We start from the raw sequence: 25196 nt of genomic DNA on the forward strand, positions 1-25196 counted from the left end.
TTAAATTGAAGCTACCATAATATTCAGCAAGCCAAAATTCTCTTTTCTGAAAGTCACATGACTAAACACTGGTATGCAATTTTCAAATAGCTAAGTAAACTGCCTTTACAAATTCCACCACTATGTTTAAAAATCATTTAGTTCTCATTCCAATTGTGTTATGTGTGTTTGTATAGCTTTGGGCAGAAAAGAGTGTGTACTGGTTGTTAAAGAAATGGGAGAGTAAGGGGATGTGAATCCCGCTGTGGTGGTATCGCAGAATGCCTGGGTGACCTCGGGCTAGTCAGTTGTGACCTCTGTAAAACCAGAGATAATCACACTTATCTGATTCAAGGGGGTACCAGGAGACCTACTGTTTCCTAATTGTTTAGAGATGTACACGGGAAAGGCACAATATATAGTTACATGGGTTAGGTTTCTAGAAATATCTACTGGTGACACAATAGATTTTACCCATCTGTGTAAAAGTGTCAAGTACTGCTATTATTTTGACCTCATTGATAAAGAAAGGATGGGTGGTCTGGTAGATTGAAGCACATTTTGGCTGGAAGCTATTACCCTTTGAGACGACCTCTTGTTTCATTGGTGTATCAGAAAAGTTACAGGCAGCAGCAGTAAGGGTTTCTGTAATTCATGCTACAAAAACACTCTAATCTGTTTTATCTCCTCTGACATCCTACTCCTCTGGACTAGTCCTAATGATATTTTTCCTAATCAAGCATATGTTAATGGCAGGAAGCAGTGTCACTTCTTTCTGGTTTACTTGACCTGTCTTTAGGTACTCACTGCATCTGTAAAGCTAAACCAAGCTCATCTGTCTCTCTCTATTAGAGAGGTATAGAAAAACTGACTGCAATGCTAAGAAGGGCATAAAAAAGCATGGTAATTTAGGAGGATGACTGATTTTAAAACAAGATACCTAAATAGAGGTAAAATGTAGATCCTTCTGATAGTTTCATGCAGCCATTCAGTTTTAGGTAGAGAAGTTGTTTAAGGTGATTTGGGCAGGATTTATGTTAACTGAGTAGTAAGGAAAAGGGATGATTTACACTAAAACATATCACAAGCCACCATCAAGTAGCAGTAGTTTTACTGCTGAAATGTGACTCAGGAGAATTTTTTAAAAATCTCCACACTTGGCCAGGAAGGGTAAGGCAAGAAAGGGACCAGTGTGAAAGTAGTAGTTTTAACCTGGAGTAATCCATGCTGATTTCTATTTCACCAGAATAATTTTACACCAGAAACATCCATACAGAATGCAAATGCTGGCACCTCTGTCTAAAGCACTCATTTACCACCAAGTGCCCTTGTTTTACTCAGTGTGTTTGCAAGGATGAACCACTCTGTCATTTGTATCAGTAATGCAACTCCCACCCACATGTGCTTCAACCCCGGACTTGACTAATGCATGAATTTTTATGCTGTGCTCCTTATGAAATGCTGTGTCCTATCACGTTGCCACGACACTGCCGCTAGATTTATGGCTCTAACTAAATCATCCGATCATACCACTTCTGTGCTGTGCTTCTTCCATTACCACCTAATGTATCAAAAGCATCGATTTTACACTTGCCAGCTTTCCTGCCGGAGCACTCCAAGGTCCTGCAGCACTTTATTACACCCCATGCCCACTCCCTGAGCTGTCATGCTAATGAGCCATGTGTCGCTACTTTAATTTTTCTGAAGCAGGTCACAAAGCTCAATTCTCCCCTCACGTGGGAGAACCTAGAGTCCAATTCCTGAGCCGTCATGGCTGGCTGATTTTGAATAGTGCATATGATGACAGGCTCTCATCTTACTGGCCTGGCCACCACAACACCCCTTCCCTCCCAAATGCTGAAAGAAATATAGCCACTTATGGTTTCAGAATGCTTTTTCCTATTTGCAGCATACTGTTCTTACCAAACAACTAATATCTTGAGATGTCCAAAATGCTGAAATTATAACCTACTTAACCCCAATAATTCTCAGAGACCAATTTTTATCTCTACAATAGGGGTCTTATTTAGACTGAAAGAAAATGAAAGACAGCATGATTAAGAGACTCAATTGTCAGGACACCTAGAAATACCCTGAAAACCTACAAAAATGTAGCACAATAGAAAAAGGCTCAGATCCTCCAGAAAGGACCAAATTATTTTATGACCTACAAGTATGAATATCTTCTAACTCCAGGTATTTTACGATTTCTATGAATATATTGCCTTGCCAGGACATCAGTTAGGAAAGGTAAGAAAAACAAGAGGTTGGAGTAGCAGCTTTTAGGTTACCCTGAAAGGCATCTCAAACACACTTGCCACATTTTGTAAGGTTAATTGCTGAGTAATGTAGATGTCCTAACACATAAAAGAATAGGAACAACTAGGAGGTAATTAATGAGGGCCAATACAGCCTTCTAATTTTGACCACTCCTACTAATAAGGCTACTTGGTGTTTGAGACCCTTGATGAGCAAAAGGGGCAGATTTGGGTCAGAGTAGCTTTGCTTGTTTTAGAATTTTAAATGGCATGTCAGCTGGGGAGAAATGCATCAACCATAATTCTGTTAGCAATTGTTTTCCACATGCATTTGTGTTTTAGTGGTAGAAAGTAGTAGATTAAGATATGAGGTCTCTGCCATTGGGTAGAGATGTCCTGGCATCACCATCCCTGGAAGTGTTCAGAAGGTACTGCATGTGGTACCTGAGGACATGGTTTAGTGGAGAATATGATGGTGCTGGGTTAATGGTTGGACTCAGCGACCCTAGAGTATTTTCAAGCCTTAATGATTCTCTGATATGAAGAGAAGTAACTATGAAGTAACATAGAGTAACACAGCCCATGTGTAACATGGGTGTTTCAGCCCACCACTGTTATCTTTAGTGAATGGCTGCACTTTTTCACGGTAGTTTGACACGTCACTATTAGCTGACCTCTTGTAAACAGAAATACCATACACTACATCTGAATTTTATCACCTTCTGTCATACAATATTACATTTTATCTTTACACTTTGTCTGCTTTATATGGAAAAGGCCTAAACTACTAGGCCACCATTAAAAACCCTAATTATTACACAGAAAGAGAAAAAACATCTACTAAATCTTTCCTGTTAAAAGTGAGGACAGACGGAGAGGTGTTACAAAAAGGCTGACTAAACTTTGCAGCATCACCATCTCTTACCTCCAGAGACAGACCACGTGTTAAAAGCCAGCAGTAAAGCTCTGAGACACTGGATTTATCAGCTGAACAGAGAGGGAATACAACAATGAATATTTTTCATTATCAATCTGAAATTAAGAACATGAAAATCTCCAAAACTTCTCAGGAGCAAACAATAGTGATTATCCCCCATTTTACTTCTGCAAGAGTCAGCACCAGCATTTAGGTCACTTGGCCAAGGTCACCACTGTAACCAGCCTCCACGTTTTTTACTGGTGTTGACTCCCATTGCACTACTTACTACAGAATACAGACCCTGCAGACGTAGATTCTGAGCTAATGCCAATCATGCATTTAAAGCACTATGGCAGCTATTCCATCTCTCCTGGGGGCTTTTTTCTAAATTCATATGGCAGGACTCAGAAACAAACAAAACTTTTAACTCTTCAAATTCTGGTGTTTTCCAAACTGCCCTCAAACTGAATTTTTATGTTGGGTGGGTACACTGGGGCTTGTGGACCTCAAAGCCTCAACCCAACTGACTCTGAAAGAACTGTGACAGTCTTTCATACAAAGCTCTTCATAGCAAAGGTTCCTTCTGTGCCATAACTGTCTGTCACATTAGCTTTACTACCAAGAATGGGCACTATGGGCTTGGTCCCGCTGTTAAGACACATGGTTAAGGACTGCTCTCTCTTGAAAAAATACCCTACTGCTTTGCACCCAGGTACACATGGGAAGCAATTTCAAAGGATACAGCATCACTTATACAGACACAGCAAGAAGCTGCATGATCCTCTTATGTCATTTTTCAAGTACAATTTTTCAGAAAAATTATGCTGGATCCACAAAAACTACTTTTTCCTCTGAATTACTGACTCAAATTTAACCTGATCCCTTCTCTTTTATTCAGAGCCTCAAAAGCTTCCACCCAAAATAGCTAAACCTATCATTGCTTTAGATGAAGAATTTGTTGGGGTCACATGATGGTTTGAAAGCTGTGGTTGAGATTAATAGTGTGTTACAATAAACACAGTGAATAATGCAAAGCACAGAAACGATGGAGGAGGAAGTGGGGGGGGTTACATCTTCTGAGGCTATGCAGTTATTGGATGTTTAGTTTGAAAGAACACACAGGTCAGAGTGAGACTTCTGGCATCTTCTCCTTACAAATTAATCACCAGTTCATAGTGACCAGCAAATTTCAGCTTATAAATAAAGTTCAAAGCCCCCAGGTCCTCATTTAAAAATGGAGACATATGGCTTGCAAACAGCTAATGGAACAACCTTCCCAAAGTTTAGCTCATTCCCAACTGAGAGATCCATTTCACAGTAATAACACAACGCAGCCACGAATACATGAGCTTCAGACTTCCTTCCTGTATTTTACAATACTCTGCACTTCCACAGCAGCTTTTATCTGGTGAGTGAAAAAAGTTCTGATGAACATCAGTTATGACTTTTCAAAGTTTAGAAGGCACTGCAGGAACTGAGAACATATACACACCCTCAGCCACACAGGCTTCAGCTCAGAGATGATACTTACCCAGAAACAAAAAGTTCAATGTTGTGCACGGAAAAATCTGAAAAGATTTAGAAAAAAGATTAGCTTACTCTCTGAAACCTGATGTCTGCAAGTTCGGAGCCACAGGTCTCTTCTTGTCTACTTGTTCACCATAGTGTAAACCATGTCTAGCTGCAGTAATATCATATAAATAAGAAAACAGTTCAGAAGGATACCGAATCCTAGGGTTTGCTACAGCTCTCAGTTGCAACTGAGAAAACCGAGGTTTAAGTTTTCTATCTGAGAAGCCTGTGGCAGAAATCAGAAGGCTGAATTCCTAGTACTCACTCCAGTCCCTGGACAACTCTCCCTTCAATGTTTTGTTCTTCTAAAGCTGCCCTGAAAGCATTTTTCTACACAGAATCTACTGCTCTGGGGACTTTGTTTCATGTTAGTCACAAATCTCTCAGTATAACCTGAGGTAGACCAAAACACTGGCAATCCTGCAGTGAAAAAGCATCTAATGGGCCATAAAGTAATGTTTCATTTCCTTTAATAGTGTAATGATTAATTCCTTTTTCAGAGCAAAATTTTGTTGTACATTTGATAGTTACACTATGAAGAAAGAAACAGAGTTTTTTAACGTCAAAAAGGATCAAAGCCAGAACGCTGCTATTTTTGTTTGTGCTCTTGTAGCTTGACTCTTAAAACAGTTTTTCCTCTCCAATTTTGTAAAAAAGTAAAAAAATCCATCTCAGATGAGACCTTGCACAGCTTGTCAAGTTTCGACCCACAGTGATTTTTTTTGCAGATATAAACCCCTGAAAGTAGGGGTTTCTAATGGAAATGCTGACATAACCTTAACTAAACCAGTGCCGCCGTAATCTCAGGTTACCAGGAATATTTCTGCTGCCAATTCCATTTAACAAGTCTGAATGCATATAATTTGTTCCAGTTGTCTTTCCTCGGAGTGGGGCTCCTTTGTGCACACTTTCCAATGTGGCTTGCATTAAAAGAAAGGAAAAAAACCTCCTACTCCTATGTAAATTCATATACACACTGATATGGCTTTATCACAGCTAAAAAGCTATAAATCTGCTTTAACTGATTCAGTGTGTTCCTTGGCCTGGAAAGGTGACTTGTTTCATTGCTGCCCTTCACTGAACATGACAATCATAACTTTCCTTTATTCTTTCTGAGGTATTTATTCCTTGCAAAAAAACCTCCCAAAAGCCCCTGAACTGCCTCTCTGTGTATTCATACTATCCCCTCCTGACCAAGGGTCCCTCTGTTTGAGCCAAAAGGATTTGAGCTGGGTCAGGATTTGCCCCTGGCTATGCTAGGAATCTAATCCAAATGCCTCCCACTGATACCAGTGATAAGAATCTAGTCCTATAGCAAATGATTTGCTTCTCACCTTTGGCTCATCCTGAAGCCAAACAATTGCCAGGTTAAACAAATATTCTCAGGATGCAAAGTGAATTCATGAAGCAAGAGCTTAAGGGACAGCAACGTAAGTGGGCACTTCTAGAGCCTCATGTCCTCTGAAAGATCTGCAGCTCACACATTGACATCTCTCTGATCTCTCCTCTTAGAAGGAAGAGTGAAACACAAGGAACAAAAACTCAACAGGATGGCTCCACTGCTCAGTGAATAAGAACAGGAATAATTCATGATCTGATCCTCCTCACAGTTGCCAGTTAACAGCTTCTTACTTGATCTTCAGGGTCTAGGAGGCATTAGCTGATGCCTGGAAACTCAAACCCTCAACCTTGTTGTCATCTTTACATCAGAGATAAATTCAGAGGAATGATGTGAGGACAAATTTTCAAACACATAAGTGAATTTTTGGAAGGTTTCAGTGAGTTTGAGTAGATGTCAACTGTGAAAATCAAGCCAAAAATGGTCATCTCCACATTAACTCCTCAGGCTTCTTGGGACCCAGAGTCAAGACACAGCTCTAGCCACAGTGAGTGCAAAAAAGAGAAATCTCCTCAGGATGACTCAAACCTTGGAGGCTTGAAATGTCTCTATCTAAATTGAAAGCTTATGGTTAATAAGTTTCTTGTTTAGTTTTCTGCCTAAAATTAAAAGAGAGGAATTAAGGTTCTAGTTTCTCAGGCTGAATTCTGAGCACGTTTTGAAATTAGAGGAAAAATTAATTGAAAAATTATGTAAATCTGATTTTCAAAATGCTTTTTTCGAAGCACCTCATCTAATCATCACTACTGTTTTTAAAAAAATATAATTTTACTAAAGAATATTTTTAAAAGTACTGCTAAACTAAACATCTTTTAAACCTTTCCATTCCTAAGGATGTTTTTACTAAATTTCAGTAGTGTTGGGGAGGAGAGGAGGGGGAGGAGGGTGATGAGTTAAAATAGTTTTAATAGGAAATGCAATAACAAAGAATATTTAAAACTTTTTAAAAGACACTTGGAAATTGATTGGCTGTATCTTCCAATTCCTGTTTCCCTTCTGTAATTATGAATTACCATTATGAGTAACACTGACTGCTAATGGACTCTGCAAATCTCTGATAAAGGATGCAGAGATTAATTGCTATTCTTACTTAACACACTTGCTTGAGTAGTAAAAAAGAAGCAATAGAAAACACTGTGCAAGGACAAAACACAGCAAGAGAATAGATCCTCTGTTCACAAGATTTTTTGGAAAGAAAAATGAAAGCCTTCCATAAAAGAAAACTGAATTTAATTGGAATTTATTGTTAGTTTTTAGATGAGAAAAATATCAATTATTCAGATTACATTATCAAAGGCTCTTTTGCTCTCCTCAGTCAGATTCCTGAAAATTCTCCACTTCTAAGACGCCTCACATGATACTATTCCTCCTTCAAAATCCTTTAATATTCAGAGTCTTTTGGCCTCCCTGCTGCAGTTTGATCTCTCTGTACTTTCAGTCCTGGTGCTGTAAACACCTAACCCTGTGCTTGAGCAGGACTCCTACAGGACAGCTGCTGTGTCTGAATCTGGACCCAAAGATCAGAGGAGCGCTGCCTGATGCAGAGCAGGCTGGTGCTGCATTCAGCCTGTCAGCGGTCACACCGGGCTGCTGAATGAGTCTTAGAACAGCCTTCGCTGCGCGGCAGACTCTGCAGCACCAACTACACCATGGATACAAAGAAATAAACACTGAGCACTCACAGACAGGTTAAAAACTTTCAGCAGAAAGTGTTTCAAGAAGATGAACTTCCCCCTAGATCCGGAGGAAATCCAGCCATAGCAGCAGCAGTGGCACATGATCTGGTCAGTTACTGTAAATTTCGAGAAATGCACCATTTATATGAAATTGACTATTTGACAAAAAAAGATAAGGCTATAGGAGTCCCCAGCAGCCTTTTTATGAAGGATTTATCTTTTCAAATCTGGGCCAAACCATTGAATAAATAGTGGGAAATTCTTACTGAAGGATAGGAAAGGGAGGTAAATTACGAACAGTGATTGTATTTAACAGCTCAAGGCTGCTTTTTAAAGCTTTGAAAAAAAAAAAAAACTTTCAAGAAAATAGGTTACAAATCAGGAGGCCCAGATTTAGTCAGAAATGAAAATTAAAATCTTTGGGAGATTTACTGCTTCAAATTGTCCAGCACTGCAAACAAGAAAAAGGGGCAAAAGCAATACAAGAACCTTCATTAACTACGTGACCATGGATTTTGTTGGTCAAGCAGCTCATTCATGCAGATCCCACTGTGCAGAAGAAGCATGGTGTGGCTGCTGAGAGCAAACTGATCCTGATGTGGTCTATTTTCCACCGAAATCATGGATCGTAGAGAAATTGCACACTTCTCCCAGGATCTAACCTTAGAATATTTTATATACACATTCAGCATGAATTTCCCTCCTTGTCCACTACCAATGTAACCTGCGCCAAGGTAAGGGCTGCACCATTCATGCTTTATTCAACTTTTAACCCTCCTCTTGGAATTCAAAGTGTAGTAATACTGAGAATCACGCCTGCCTTTCCCCTCTCCCTCTCTCTCCAGCAACAATGCCACTTTGGGTGACTGGCCTCATGATCCTCCACTGCTGCTTCTTCTGTGAAAACTGCTCTTAGTAATAGAAAAGGTGCAAAGCTGGTTAAGCAGTGGTAAGCCACAAGTCTGTGTAACAGGGATGTATTTGAGGGAGAAACCAAAGAAATTGGGGTACATAAATTCAGAGGTGGGTGATAAGACTCCAAACTGTGTTAGATTCTTCCCAGAGAGACTTTAGTCGATGTTGCCTTCAGTGTCACCAAAGTAATTTCTTGGACCAGAGAGTCAATTTTAAAAATTCTTACAATTTACTGGTATTGCTTTACTGCTGTTAGAATTAATTAAATTCCATGATCTGGTCTCAAAAATTGTGTTAGTATTTGAAAATATTAAAATGCCCCAAAACAGAGGTGACTTGGGACTTTGTGGCTTCAATGTACAGAGGCTGTTTCAAGTGACTACATCCAGCCTTCCTGTCTGCCTGATAAAATTAGCTTAAGAGAAACACAGTGGACCCCACCAAATGACAAAAGCACACTTGTCATGGAACGCCTGCTCTCTGATGGAGGAGCTGAAAGAAGTCACACATTTCAGCTGTGACTATGAGGCAACACAACCAGTGTTGGAAATTGGATGTCAGCTTTCCACAGATTTCATATATCTTTCCACATCCATTCTTTGTCACTCTGTACAATGGCCATTTCCCTGCCTCAGAGATGTACCTGCTAATGTCCCCAGTGCCACAGCTGTGGATGCTGAAGGGACATGGGCAGCAATGGTCAGGCTGATGTGCTCCTCCTGAACACCATTCCCTACAGATGCTTCATTTTTTTAAATGTATTTTTCATGTCATTTACTGGTTCAAATGGAAGAAAGGTGCCACTAATGAGCTAAGCACCCACATCCACAGCCCTCTCTTTGGCTAGTGCTCAACCTTTCTCAGCTGGCCAAGATCCTCCCTACAGCCCCTTGTTCATGCTTCTTCTCCCATACTCTTGTCAGGGACTGCATGTTCTGATCCAGCACAGCAGTTGTTAAGTTTCTTAGTACAACCAGATGAAAGATCGGATGCCTTCAGATAGTTCTGGCTTTTCCCGAGTCCTACACATATATACCTACACACCAGTATAACTAGAAACCGGATAAACTAATTAGTGTTTCTTAATGTCCACCAAGATACCATAAGTCGGCCAACTTTTCAAATAGCGCTGAAATCCTAAAATCAGGAAATTTTAGGGTTTCTGAATGGAAACATCCTGAGATGTTTCATAGAGACAGGGCTGTTTAGTCTGCAGAAGGGAAGGTGTGTGACCTTTTGATGCTAAAATGGGGATTATAAGGTAGATGGAGAGAGACTTTTTACAAGCGCTTGTACTCACAGGACAACAAAAAAAGGCTTTTAACTGAAAGAGGATAGATTTAAATTTCATATAAGGAAGGAATTATTTATTATGAGAGTGATAAAGCACTGAAACAGGTTACCTGGAGAAGCTGTGGCTGCCCCATCCCTGGAAGTGTTCAAGGTGAGGCTGCATGGGGCTCTGAGCAACCTGGTCTAGTGGAAGGGGTCCCTGCCCATGGCAGGGGTTTGGGACAAGGTGATGATTAAAGCCCCTTCCAATCCAAAGCATTCTAGGATTCTATGAAATGGAGACATTCACACCTTAGTTACTTTGGGTAATTTCAGGTAAAGTAAAAAACCTTCTGGACTTGGCATATATAAAAAGAAAAAAAAAAAAAGAAAAGGTCTAAGTCTGAAAAATCTGTTTTTCCTAAAATCATGTGCCTGTTGATATTATTGGTACAATAAAAATTTGGACTTTCAATGTTCTAAATTAGAAATAAAGAAAATCAAACTATGGTTTGTAACGCATCTATCACAAAACTTAAAGCCCCAAAAGATGCCCATGTATTTACATACATATTAGCTGGGTCCAGCCTGCATTTGAAAGTTTAGGCGGACATTTTTCTGGACATGTGAAAATAATATCACGGACAATATTACCTTTCTGGAATGAAAGGAACTTAGATAAAGAATAGCCTACTATATATTTAAAAAGTAGCACATTTCTTAAGTTCCATATGCATTATATTTGCAACTTACATGGGGATTTGTAACAGTGGTGCTGCTCCCTGGGTGTTACTTACTTTGGATGGACTTCTCTAAGGCTGAGTTTACACAGCTGTGGTTGGAAAACCTAGCCACGATCAATTAAAAAGTGCAACACAAATCCTTTGAACAGCATTCTCAGGCTGTCCTGCTGTTGAGACAGCTACTATTCTCTGAGAACGAGTGCTCTAACTGTATTAAACTTAGTCCTAACCAAAATAAGCTTTTACTAATTTTCACCATTTAAGGAACATAAAGACCTGCCTTTGTCATTTAAAATTTAAGCTGACTAAGCCTCATAGAAACAGAACATTAAAGAACTAAAGCAATTAAATCCATTTACAGAGGTCAGAAGAGTCTCTGGGTTTTAGGCATGATGGGCTTGTATGGTCTGTGGTTGTCATTCATGTGAACTTTTAGATTATGGGTTGATAGGTGGCAAAGTAAGTCACCTTTGTTTTCCTCTTGATAGCAGAGTGACGCTGAGCTGATCCTAGCAGGTCACCAATGTCCTGCCATTACCTGCACTTCTGATTACTGAGCAACTAGAGTAAGCAGGCAAATGAGCCCCCAGATGCCTTGTCTTTGTGTGGGACATATTTATTACCAACCTACTGAATCCTGCACACAGAGAAGGCCTCAGGGAATGTAGTATGTCTACAAGCTGATGCAAAAAGCACTGAGGGAGAAAAAACTAAAAAGAGGATAAATAAGCAGGCTGCTGAAAAGCCTGAAGTCTAACTAACTCACCAGCACATCGATAATACAATAATGTGGTCAACCCACTGTGGACTTTGAACAAGGCTTTTTTTTTTTTGTTTTCAGCTAATTAGTAAAAGAAGAGATTAAGGTTTTTAATCTCTCTTGCTCTTTCTTCCCTCTTTTTACCTGGAGGGTGTGCATGTATGTGTACATATGTATTCCTAAATGAGCAAAGAGAAAGTACATACATATACATTATGATGTGGAAAACATGAGGTAGAGCGTGAGTTAAGTTTTATTTCCAACAAGAGGGTAATTGACATTATTTCAGATTTCCATGTTCGGTGACTGCAAGCAGTCAGATGTGTATGTGTTATAGGGTGGGAGGGGAAGGGGGAAGCTGAACAGAGGATATGAATTTTAATCAGTTTCCTGAATGAATACAACACTGTATTTCCCCCTACTCTCCTTAGGATGACAATTCAGAGGAGATAACCTTCTCCTTTGAAAAACCTTGAAAGGAAAGTTTGTTTTTACCATAACAAATGCAACAAAAGAAGAGGGAAGCTGGGAAAGGGAGAGGGCGGACAAATTAAATGTCAAACTTTCTCTCCTTACTTGAAGATAACAGCATACTAGGAAACCTTCTTAGAAGCTTAACATAAACGCAGTTAAGCTGTTGCCAGCTGCAGTAAACCTCTCTCTCACCTTTCTTTCTCTCTTTCAAGATATCTTTGAATGCCTTCTCCTTCATCATAAATCAGACCTGTGAGCAATTATCGCTCAAGCCGGATGGCAGCGGCCTGAGTGGCCACTGCTATTCCACTGCTGTAATCTGCACTTCGTCAGGTTACACTACCCTTGATGAAATTTCACATTTCTTTGCCAATGAGCGTTACCTCTCCATTTATGACTCACTGTCTTCGCAACAGAGAGCTGTGAATTTCGTTCCTCTCCTTGTAATTTGCTTAAGCATCATGGACCATCCGGCCGTGCTGAGCACCCTCAGCAACCCATCGGGGAGTCTCAGAGCATCCCAATAGGATGTAGTTCTGCTGCTGTTCCTCAAATACTTCTCCTGAGGGCACATCTCAGCGCCTCGGAGGGAGACTGGACACAGACACCCTCCTCTGGGATGGTGCTGATGCCACTGTCAACTATCACAGGAACTCTTGGTATTCATCATCCCCTTTCAAATCTATGCAGCCTTAGGGTGACAGGTTCCTCTCAAGTTCCGGCCCCGCCAGCCCCCAGGCTGCACCCTGCCGCCCTCACAGACAGGGAAAGCTCTTTGGCCAATCTTGCAGCCAGGAATTAATAAAATAAAAAAGCCAAACCACCCCGAAATTCCAGCCCCGCAAAAGGGAGCGGGCTCCAGCCTTCAAGTCACGCCAAGTCTGTGAGCGCAGCCCGGGTACCAAACGGGGTTGTGCGTCCCGCACCGCCGCCACCGCGCAGCGCGCACGGCACCCAGCACGGACCTGCTCAAAGCTGCCAACCCTTGCCAGGCAACTTTTAACTTTTTTAATAAAAACCCCCAAACCAACCCAAAGGGCACACCCGCTCTCCCAACCATCCTACATCCCCGCGCACGGCTGTCAAGACGGGCATGAAAAAGTAGGCACACAGAGAGAGAGAGAAAGAGAGAGCGAGAAAGTCACTCACCGTTGGCGGCGGCACAGAGGTTTCCAGAGCCACTTTGAACTAAGAATGACTGAGGGACAAACTCTTCCTCAGAGTCCGAGCCCGCGGCCGCCCGGGCCGCGCCGTCGCCCAGCGACCGCCCCGGGCCCTCATTGGCCGGCGGCGAGGGGAGAGGGGAGGGGGACTGCGAGCGGGGGGTGGAGGAGGCGGACGAACAGGGCAGGGGGGGACCTGCGGGCCACAGACACACACACACACAGAGAAGGGAGGGGGGGGAAAAAACACAGAAAGAAATAAAATCAACAAAAAAACCACGGCAAAACACGGACAGAGAGACAATAAAAGTCGAGCCGGGGCACGAGGGAAGGCCGCCCCCCCACCCCGCCGCCTGCCCCAGCGGGGCAGCCCTGCCTGAGGGGCGGCCGACTGCACGTATCTGACCCCATTACCTGCTGCCCCTCGGGCTTTTACTGTCCTTTAAAACTATTATCCTCCTAATATCCATCCTTTAAAACTGGCATCCGTCAGGTTTTTTGTTGGGCTTTTTCGGTTTGGTTTTGTTAAGATTCTGACATTGGCGAGAGCCCCTGATCCGAGATGCGCTTTGTTCCCACGACGTGGGCGCTCACTACCGCGCTCCCTCTTACTAACGGGAAAGCTTTGCCCGACGTATTGTGAGGCGAATTATTTCAGATTTCATGTGAAAAGTGTAAAGTCCTTTTGGGGATCGGTTTAACAATTCCCTTCCCTCTAGTTTATAAAGCAGAGGGCTCAAGACCTCCACCAGACAGGCAAGAGGTGGAGGAAAGGTGTGGACACCGCTGTGTGGGGTAGAAGCAGCTCAGCAAACCACCACACTGATAACAGAGCAGAAGCACAGCTCAGACCAGCGTCATTTCGTTGATTAAATGACGAAAAACACAACAAATAAGGTTCTAAGATTATATTTTACAGAGAGCTGTGGAAGACTGCAGACTTCTACTGACTGCAAGAAAATTGAATCACGTACATGTAGGTTAAGTAGATCCAATTGGAAAAGCTTACTGTAAGCAATTAATGGTTATCAAGGTCTTATTCCAAACATATTTTTAAACAAAACTGGGAAGTCAGAAGTGCCAGACTGGCAAAAAACTATCAGGCAAATGTGGAGGTCAGATATGTGCAGTACATCAATAAAAACAGGGGGAATATGAACACAGACATATAATACAGGACAATGCATTTAAACATGAACTTTTCCCCTTGCTACATTTGATCTGAAAGTCATAATGATTAATCTCTCACATTTTCCCAAATACTGAAATTTTATCATGCAAAAATCCATCAAAATAGAAGAACACTCATCACAGGAAAATCAGCAAACTTAAAAAATCATCTGTTTCTATAAATATACATTTTGAACATAGGATAGCTCACAACATAGCTGTACAATATTTCTTACTAAACACGACTTGGACACTTTAAAAACGGACACAAACCCAAAACAATAAAGTGGGTTTAACATTAAAATCCTCCAAAGCTAGTTCTGCATGTATATTTCCTTCCACCTCGATCATTAGTTTTTCTCATCATAAGCCCTTGGATGTCACCTCCTTGGCATAAGCCAGTGTTATAAATTGCCAATTATAATCAGAGAAGAAATTGTGGCATCAGAGGCAAACCCTGGGGTTCAAGGAGAGTACCAGACTGTACCTGTGCTTAGAGACACTTGTCACCCAAAGGAGGAAAGCCAGTCAGTGTTGGTTGAGAGCCTACACTCCCTCGTGTGAACAGCAGCCTGTGCAGCATGCAGACCAAGAGCCAAAATTGAGCCCTGTGTGTTTTGTTATGAGCAGTAGTGGAGTTGTCTGGATCGCCTTCTTTCTGACAGCCCTCCAGACAGAGAAGTTCCTCCTTTAAGAATGCAGCTTTTAAGGAATCTGCAGCCCACTTCACACTCCCTGACCCTTTTTATGATGCCAAGGCTGTAACCTTCCCATTGTGCTAACTAGTGGTAGGAGCTGGAGACAGACAGGAAGAAAAAGGAGCACGTGCAAGTGGATGAGCACTGCTTTCCTTGTCACAGTCCCTGACATGAAAACTGAGATTCAGCTCTAATTCTGATCTGCTTTTGAAGAAGCAAAGTATACTCTGCGTCATCTTCTTTGTGGGAACAGAGATCTGATGAGCCCTGACATGTAACAAAGTTTAAATCAGGACTTTGATTTGCTATGCTTTCATTACAAAATAAGGTGACATGTATTTTTAATCCTGTGTAGTAGTCAGAGGCTGAATTTTAGTGTGATGGTGACTGAAATGGAAAAGAAGTGTAAAATCAATGTCTTCCTATAGACCCATACAGTTTTTCAGTGTACTTTGTAAGGAGAGGACACATTTTTCCAGCCATTGAGAAATACAATCTAGATTAAAAATTTATTTCAAGCCTATGATTCATTTACACAAATACCAGTGAAATGCATAAAAGGGAGTTAATGGTGTGGCTACCCGGCCAAAAAAAAAAAAAAAAAAAAAAAAAAAAAAAAAGTGGACAATTACAGTAGAGGCCCAAAGCCCTCCCTGTGTTTTGTTTAGACAGTACACTTGGCATAACTGTACATGAATTCTGTAGTCTGGACATATAGAGCAGGAGCAGAATGAGCTGAATTTGGAATTGTAACCCTAAAAGCAAAATGTCAGTGCTTTTGTCACTTCACATCACAAAGTTTCTGCCATTTTCACATGGTTGCAAGTTGTTGGGAGTTTCTTTTGGAAAGAGCTTTCACCATCTCCCAGTAGTGCAGTTTTGGCAAGAATAAAATAAAAAATATAAATAAAAACAAAACCAAAACCTTTTTAATGGCAGCTTTGGGTTTTAATAAACTACACCATTGCAGAGTGCACATGAGAAGATCCCATGGGCTTTCACGGTCGTTAGATGCACTTGCAGCAGTGCATGAGCTGACCTTTACAAGGGCAGATTCCCTAGGAATTGTACATACTAACCACTCAGGGCTGTGCTGCTATGAAGGGCACCGGCACACACCACCATGCTCTGTGAAAAATTGCCTTTTGGGCATGAATGATGGGGTGGATTCAATGGAGGATTTTGCCAGCTGCTGGATGGAAGGTGTGCACTGGGCAGCTCTGCTGACAACAACCAGTTATAAAATGCACGGGAAGCAGCACGATACCTTCCTACAGTCAACAAGGCTGTAAGGCAAGCATGTGTTAAGTTGTGGATCCTTTAGAGAACTGTCTTGTTTTTTTCCTGCTTGGACAGAAAACCAAGAATTAAATCTGACCTTTTCACAGAAATTAAACCAAGAGAGAGATGAAAGCTACAAGTTTGTTTCCTTCTCAGACAAGTATCTCACTGAATTTACTGCAACTACAAGTCCACGTAAAACAAGCCCATAAACTTTCATTCTAGCTGCCAGAGCAAAATTTCTAATTGATTAGAGCAAAATGAATTTGCAGCAATACTGGGTTGCCATGGAACCTGAGCAAGTAGGAAAAGTTACTTTGCAGAATGTGCCGTTTCTCTTTCAAAAATACAAAACAGAAGGACTAGATAACACATTCATTATGTACAGTCTTGCAATTTGGAACTTAACTCAAAGAAAAACAAAACGGGTTCCAAGTAGGGGCCCCTTGGCATCAATTTGTAACAATCTTATATATCCACTTGCAGTGAACAGTCAAAATTATGTTCTTTGGACTTGAGGCAGGAATAATAGTGGTTGAATGTCTCTGCATGAATGATGTTATACTAGCACATATTCAGAGGAAAAGAGAACAGAAATGTGTATTTTATCTATGTGCCAGTATTTCAGTTAAAATTTAAAAAAAAATCAGGGGAAGATATGTTGCAGTGTCTGGTAGATTTATGAAAGTACTTAGGAAACACAAACTTTGGAAATAGGTTAGTACAAAGAATTCTGTTTCTCAACTTACCCGAGGAACTCTGCAATATTCAGGAAACTGCTTTAAATTTAGGGAAGAGACAAGCAGAGCAGACCCTAAATAGTTAGGGGAAAGTAAAACAAACAATAAACACGCCTTCATTTTATGCTGCACATTTGGCTGTAATATTTAAGAATTACTTTATCTCTCACAGGATTTGGCATTTCGAGATCAAGAGCTGATTTAAAACGGGTGTATTCATGCTAGTGTGAAGAGAAGGGCTGCCAGAAATACAGAACATTCACAGAAATACTTCTAAAGAAGGTCAGTAAATTGTTTCATGGACTATATTCAGTGGATTATACTCATATGTTTGTAATTTGTCCCAAAAGAGGTAAAAAAGAGTGTATATATACAATGGCTGACTTCTCACAGAGATGAAATGACAAGGCAACAGGATTCAGAAATGTTCTATATACCCAGAATGGTATTATCTGTGATCAATAAAGAAGTAGTATCAGCTTTTTTCACCTGGTAACTTCTTCATTCAAGAACCTTTAAGGGCTTTACAATCATTGGGTATGTAAACTTTGAAATACTGTTATCAGATCTGTTGGGATCTGTTATCTGATTGGCTGATACAATGGTCAGAGGGCTGGAACACTTGTGCTGTGAAGACAGGCTGAGAGAGTTGGAGTTGTTAAGCAGGGAGAAAAGAAGACTCGGTGGAGATCTTCCAGCAGCCTTACAGTACTTAAAGGAAACTTGTGAAAAAGAGGAACTGCAACTATTTACACAGGCAGATAATGACAGGACAAGAAGGAAGGGTCTTAAACTACAAGAGAGGAGATTTTGATTAGATACTGGGAAGAAACTTTTCTCTGTGAGGGTGGTGAGGCACTAGCACAGGTAGCCCAGAGAAGCTGGGGATGCTCCATCCCTGGAAGTGTTCAAAGCCAGGCTGGACAGAATTTTGGGCAACCTGTTCAAGTGGAAGGTGTCCCTGCCCAGGGCAGGGATGTGGAACTAGATGATCTCTAAGGTCCCTTATAGCCCAAATCATTCTGAAGACCAGACTTACATTTGTGATAGATAAGTAAACTGAGGCACAGAGATGTGCAATAATTTGATTCAAAATTCTGTCATTTCCCGTACCTGCACGTTGTATCTCTAGCCACTGAAACAGTCTAAAAGGCTGTTGTCACACTCAAAATATTTTTAATTAGCTGGATTCCCTCATAAAGAAACAACAGGTGTGGGCAGAGGTCCTGTGATTGTGATTACCTCAGTACAACAACTGCAGTAGTTCTCACATAGGAACATTGGCATTAAGTCCTATCACTGACATTGCCTTTGTACCACCTTAAAATAGGAAAGTCTCTAACCAATGTTAGAACTGGTGCACCAATGATGTTAAGGACTGCTACAAACAAAAGACATCACTGTACAGCTCTGGCCTTTAAAACGAGGCTTTGCTTTGTGGGTTCACAGGAAGGCTGTGTAAATGATAGCAGAATGTATTCTGTAGTGTGCTGGCTGAGTTTATTATCCTGTCAAAGGAAAGAGAGTGTAAACAGACACACTTCTTTTAACTTTTTTTTATGTCTTCCCCTTACTTTACACAGGAGTTTTGAGTGATCTGTACTGACATTGATGTGAAATGTTATTGATCAATATTAATTTGTAGCTAGTCTTGTGCCGGAGAAAAACATGACCTGCCTAAATAACCCTTAGGTACCTCTGTATGATAAAGGAAATAAATTAATAATTAAGTCTAACACTCAGTTTCATCTCAGAGTGTATCTGATTGATTAAAACCCCATAAGCATGAAGCAGTCCTGCAGAGCTGAGATCCTGTGTGAGAGCTATCCTTGCAAAGTAGCAAGCAGGGTGGGCACCAGGACATCCCTGATTGCTGACAGATGGTACAAAGTGGAAAGGACAGCACCCTGCCTGCACAGCAGTGTTTGGTTCCCTGCAGAATATAAAAGGCAGTGATTTGCTGCACTGCTATTTCAGGGCATCAGAGATCCTGCTGGACTTAGGAGAGTGGGAGAATATTTGCCATTTTGCTTTTCAAGGTGAAGGGAATGTATATGAAGATGAGCCCAGCTCATCACATGTTAGAAGACTGGTTTAGCATCCAGAAGCCTCACTCCTTCAGAGATGGAGAAAAAAGGAATTTTCCTAAGGGATGAACAGCATTCATGTCTTTCTCATGGCAGTGTATCAAGCCTTTCCAGTGAACAGCATAATACACCTCTGAAAAAAGGGCGAGCTGAACTAGCTGTCTGGTAAAATGTGTCAGTGAATCATAGGAGTAAGGAATTGTTGCACAGATTTATTGCTATTCTTTAACAATAGGTGGTCACAACATTCTTAGCTCAACAGGCAATATATATCTTGTGTTTAGAATTGATTAAAAAAGCAGTCTTGGAAAACTACTTTTAGTTATTTATATTTCCTGAATTTCCACCTGCACTTATGTTTATTTCAGTTAATTTAATTTCATGTATTTGATTTATAGCTTTAAAGCCAGAGGGGAAAATGAATGAAACAAAGGGTACAAATGAATATCATCTTAACAAGAAAAACCTGGGCAGTTGCCATGTCACTAAAATTAAGTAGTTGTGCCTAGAAAATAAAAAAATAATCACATGCCCTGTATGAAGACTGGCATACTGGGGGGAAAAGGGCCATGTGAGGTTAAGAAAGAATGAATAAATTCACCTGGGCTGAAGTGGAGCATGAAGAACACATGTTACATGGACTTCACCTGCCTTGTGGGTGATTTGTGTTACTCTTCCAAACTGTGCTTTTCCCCTCCACTATGCTGTGAAGATAGGCAATGATTTTATTTAGCCATTTACTAGCATAGTGCATTTTCTATTGAGGAAGTAAAAAAGTCACTGTCAGCAGGGCTTGGAAACATTCTTGTTCGTACAAAGCAGACCTTGGTTAGACTCTCCTCTGGATGGAAAACCTCTAGATTGGCAGCAGCTGTGTGAGGAATGAAATACTGGCGTATATAAAAGCATCACAGCTGAATGCCTGTTACCTGCCTCTGTCCCAGCACAGATCTGGAGCGAGCGTTTGGGTCCTATGCAATTATCCCAAACGAAGCAGAAGGGAGAAAGGGACAAGAAACAAGGCAGACCTCAGATCTCCTTTCCCCCAGCAGAGGTTACTAACTTGACCCAAAACAGCAGAAAGCAATTATTGATTGAGCAAGATGGAGAGTAGCAGGGAGAAAATTGTTCCCTTCCGAAGTGCAGTTCCTCCATGGCTTGGGGTGCTCTGGAGCAGCACAGCCACACAATTTTTTGCCAACAGAAGAAAATAATATGGCAGATTTTCAGAAAATTACACGGGCAATTGCCTGAGCCGGATACTCAGCTTGCTCATTTGTAGGCACAACAGTAGAAACAGATTGTGTAAGTTAGCTACATGATTTTCTACAAGACACATCACCAAGGCTCAAATCGTGCTGCTATATAAAAGCACAAACAGGTAACCTAATTTCCAAATATGTGAGAGATTTCTTCTATCTTTTTCAAAATCAAAGAAGTAAGGATCAAGAAAGAAAGACTTTCTTCTGATAGAGACAGTATAAACAATCCTAATCACTGCAGAATATTTATATCATGCCTTGTAAAATATTTATGCAAGTAATTCACATCATCTAAAGTTTTAAGGAAAATGCAACCCCCTATTTATGGCTCAGCATTACAAATGCTTCTGCAGCTTTACTCAAACCCAACTTGTAAAAGAATAATGTAATCAGTAGGCAGTCTGATGAGCTGCCCGTGAAGTGGCCTCTCTCAGAATGACAGTAATGCTCTATCTGATCCAAACACCCAATATAAAGTATGAAGTTCTCTGCAAGTGATTACATGCAAATCTCCTAAAAGGTCCATTTTCCTGTATTTGATCACCAAACTGTAGGCTTTATAGAAATCGCTTTCTCTAAGCTTAGTGCTAACAAAATGGTTTACACTAGCCTCGGAGAACTCTCCCTGATAGGCTTGGTGAAGGCAAAGAACTTGTTCATGCTCCTGCTACCCCAGCAGGAAAGAGTTATTATACATGGGCCACTGCAAGGCTTTTTCAGCTGCCCTAGCAAATAAAATTTACAGAAATGTCTCGCAGGGTGGTTGGCAGTAATTTTCTAAAGTTAACTTTAAAGTAATGCCAGAGGAAATAAAATTATGGAGTGCTAGAAACCAACCAAAATCACGTGATATTAGAGCCCATCTAACAGACAGCCAAACTAGTTCATCCTACAGCCAAAGCACCAAAAAATCCACACGTTCAGCTCACAATCAGTGATACACTCTGCAACTGTCCTGGCTTCTGGGGATGGGCTCTAACACATATGTATAAAACACTACATGATGAGGCAAACTATGATGTTAAGGAAGAAAACATCTATTTCTACCTGTTAACTAGACAATCACAAAAAAGCATCTCTTGAAAGGAGCGAATGTTGCAGTTGTTAAGAGAAATCCCAGAGTTGCTTGGGGAAACGGATAAAATATGAGATTGTGCAGCATAGTCACTATAGTGTCTCCCTACAATGAGGAGAAACCTTGTCATCATATTTCAAAAGTCTCATATTTCCTAAGTCATTTCTCATAGGCAGCTCCTCACAGCACTGACTCCTTCAAAGCCCAACTCTTTTCACAGCACAGCTACAAAAACTCCATCTCACTTCACAGCACAACCAACAAACACCATCTCTCCTCTCAACCACCTAACCCACTCTTTTGTAGCACTCTTACTGGACACAGCTGTGACCTGTTAAGGGCAGGCCTGTTCCTAATCTTTGGTGATTAGTACAGCTGCAACTCCTCAGGTGTGAGACTACCTTCTGCACCATCTTTGTTTTCTTACATTCTATCCCTCCACAGGGAAATTCAACCTTTATCTTCCAGAGGCCACTTAGTTTCTGTCTCCAGTTTGAGTTGAATGTCTCATTTCTCTTCACTGGCTATACAAGGGAGCCTTGATGATCCTTACTTGTGCATAAGTGAAAGTGTTATGAACCCTGGGTTTGATGTCTAGAATCTGCCTGAAGGTAAGGCACTCTCACTGAGATGGTTTTGGCAGTGACAGATTGGGTTGCTCTGTATACAAATCCATAATTACCCCATCATATGTGCAGACTTGACACTTCCCTCCCAAGCTCATAGACAAAGGTACAGTACAGTATAGTACAGTAGCAATGGAATTGGTGATTAAACACACAGGCAGCTGGAGGTAAAAGTTTCAGGAAGAAAAACTGGGATGCAAGGATATATTATGCTTCTCTTGGGAAAAAACATAGTCTGCCTGAGTAAGTACAGTCCAAAGAAAATGTAACAGCTGCAGGTTCTGGCAAAGGGGTGATAAAGGTGTACTGCAGTTGAGACCCTATCTGTCTATGCATAGGTGTTCTGGGGAGGAAATTTGGGGTGACCTGAACGTTGCCTCAATAAATAGATTGTATCTGTTCTGATTACTGTTTAGATTACTGTTGACTTTGAATTTCTGCACTACGTGAAATGAATTAACTTTCTCAGCCTCTAACACCTACTGGGGCAGTCTCCTCCTAATCCCAGTCTTTATCCCCACGAGGGTTGGAGGCTTGAATCCTTCAAGTTGCAAGGGACCTGTTTTCTGGTCACTATTAATTCTTATATTCTAGCCAAGCTCCCTGATTTTTGGAGGACTATTTTTGTAGTGCATGATTTCAAAGTAAGCAAACAGGCCTTCCTGCAACATCTAAGAGTCATGGTTCAGAAGATCACTTTCTTTCTTCAGCTGAGAAAGAGATCAAGGCAATTTGTGCTGAAAGACTCTTCTTAGATGAACTTTTAAAGGGATCTGATTAAGAAGAAAGGTTTTTTTTCCATCACACTGTATATGAGCTAGACCTGGGGATCTGAAGACAGTGTGAGGCTCCTGCAGAAGGGGAAGCAGGATGACTGCCCCAAGTGCTGAGACTCAGTCCATGTGCTCCAGACACCAGCAGCAGAGCGTGGTGCTGTGTTCAAGGGGCTGCAGGCCTGCTAACACTTGTGCTCAGTGCTGTGCTGCCATGTGCAGCCTGCAGCACCTCTATGGCTAATGTCTGCACCCAGGTTGACAGTGGGTGTTAATCCTTTCCGGCTTACTCTGAGAGTAACTCCCCACTTCCGCACTGGGGAAGAACTCTTTGAGACCTGTCTGATCTGATCCTTATATGTCAGACTCTCATTTGGCACCCACCTCATATTCCCAAATGCATCTGAAGATTGCACATGCCCCGTGCCTGACACAGCTCATTAAAAACCAGACCTATCCTGCATCTTCAGCAAATTCAATCTGTTTTGTCTATTTATTCTTCAAGCTCTTCAAGACATGGACCCCTTCTCCTTGTGTGCATGTGAGGCATGCAAAACTGCAAGACTTTGATCTTGTGTTTAGCCAAGATCAAAGTCTTGGGAGGGAGAGGCTGAGTGTCCCTTTGCTAAAACCTGCAGACAGGACAAGTGCTGTGTTTCCAGGGAGGTCCAAGTGGAGATCACACACTTACTGAGAAAGCTGCTAAGAAGATGTGCACCCCTCAGTGCTCTACTTCAAAATTTCACCTTATAAACTTGACTTCAGCTTTGTCTTCCCAGAACAACTCAGAAACTAAACGCCACCCACAAGAAGAAAAAAAAATGGATTAAGAGGGATTTTCAGGTTATCGATTGACATTTCAAGTTCCAAAACATGGGAACAATCCTTTCCCCTCCAAAATAATTTATGTATTTCAGCAGACAACAAAACAACTTGCAATGCAATACCAAAACTTCAGAAAGTTTGAGATACCACTTATGTTATTAGTTTTTTTTTCTCCATAGCATTGATTAATATCTTTAAAGCTGCAATTTAAATACCTCAATCATGGCTTTACTGACTTTTGCCCTGTAAGACACTTTACTTTGACTTTTGTTCAGTTCCCCGCTCAGTGGAAAAGATTAAATTTTTCAAGTGACTATAAAAAGATTGGACCCAAATGATGATTTTCTGGATAGAGGGAAGGTAATGATAATTCAAAACACATTGCAGGCACATCAGAATTATTTAAAAATTCCAATAGTTCAGAAAAGAGTGGCTATGAGCAGTAAAGCTAAATATAGAGAGAATAATACCTGGTCTCATTCACTGAATGGTCTCTCTATCTCTCATTTCTCCCAGCCTCTGTTTTTCAGAGAGATAGTTAAATGAATTAATTCATACTCAAGAAAAAAAATCTCTTAAAAAGATGAGAGCAGTATTAGAAAATAATTCAGTTCTTGGAAATAAGGCACCTGAGCCTACATGAAAATGTGCTGCTGGTTTTGCTACAACAGAACATGCTACTGGTCCACCTCATATACTTCTCCCTTTCCCATCAATGCCTAATTGTAGCCATACAGTGCTCCAATAAAAGACTTTATAACACCCAATGGTATGGGGGAAAACTCTTTCTGATACTGCCTAGTAACTAAAGCTAGGCAAGGAAGCAAGATGGCTAAGACACCTCATTTTTCCCTGACTATTGAAAGAGTATGTGCTATGTATTCCAGATAATTGGTAATTATTTTCCTCAATCTATTTGTTTCAAAATAAACATGTAACAGGTAGCTGTGCATGCTTGGGTTATGAAACATCCCCTGCTTTTCTTTTTTAAATGTAATGGTTTTCATAATGGTAAAATGCTAATGGGAGAAAAGAATCCTTAACTTTTGGGTGATAAACAGCCCTTACTGGTTTTGTCCATCTCTGAAGTGGTTATTCACTAAAGCACAGAGTCCCTGCTATAACACCTCTAACTTTAAATTCCTGATCAATTAGTCTGGCCAGCCTGACCCAGAGTTTTGGAGGTCTAACAATGCTCACTCTCAGATGGGTTTCTGCTATACTTCCCTGAACACTCCTCTGTAGGCTGGTGAGCAGACTATATCGTGGTCTCTTTTATCTCTAATTTCGGTGATTACCTGACCTTTTTGGCAGGCTTGACCTTCTGTACACTATTCAATAGTTTATACAGCTATTTTCTTTCTTATGATTCCTTAAGAAGTAAAGGCCCTGATCAGCAAGCAGTGTGCAGACCCAGCTGCCTTTCATCAGTCTACATGTGTATCAGCCAAATGCCTATGAGTGGAGAACCTCTGACTAAACAGCACTTGAGGCACTTCTGCAGACATTACAGCAGTTCCACCACCCTT

The 25196-nt window shown here is 41.0% G+C and overlaps 1 protein-coding gene across 3 annotated transcripts in view; it reads right to left on the bottom strand.

The window, feature by feature from the left end:
• TENM4 (teneurin transmembrane protein 4) overlaps window positions 1-25196 on the bottom strand; it is a 593501-nt gene that overhangs the window by 242501 nt on the left and 325804 nt on the right. For 2 of the 3 annotated variants that reach the window (XM_050973321.1, XM_050973318.1), the window contains one exon: window positions 13117-13326. The exons of the other annotated variant lie outside the window; for it this stretch is intronic. In XM_050973321.1, the coding sequence (XP_050829278.1) occupies window positions 13117-13326 (210 nt within the window). The remainder of the gene's footprint in view (window positions 1-13116; window positions 13327-25196) is intronic. 3 annotated transcript variants of the gene reach the window in all.

Source organism: Serinus canaria, chromosome 1, assembly GCF_022539315.1.
Source record: "Serinus canaria isolate serCan28SL12 chromosome 1, serCan2020, whole genome shotgun sequence".
Lineage (NCBI taxonomy): Eukaryota > Metazoa > Chordata > Aves > Passeriformes > Fringillidae > Serinus > Serinus canaria.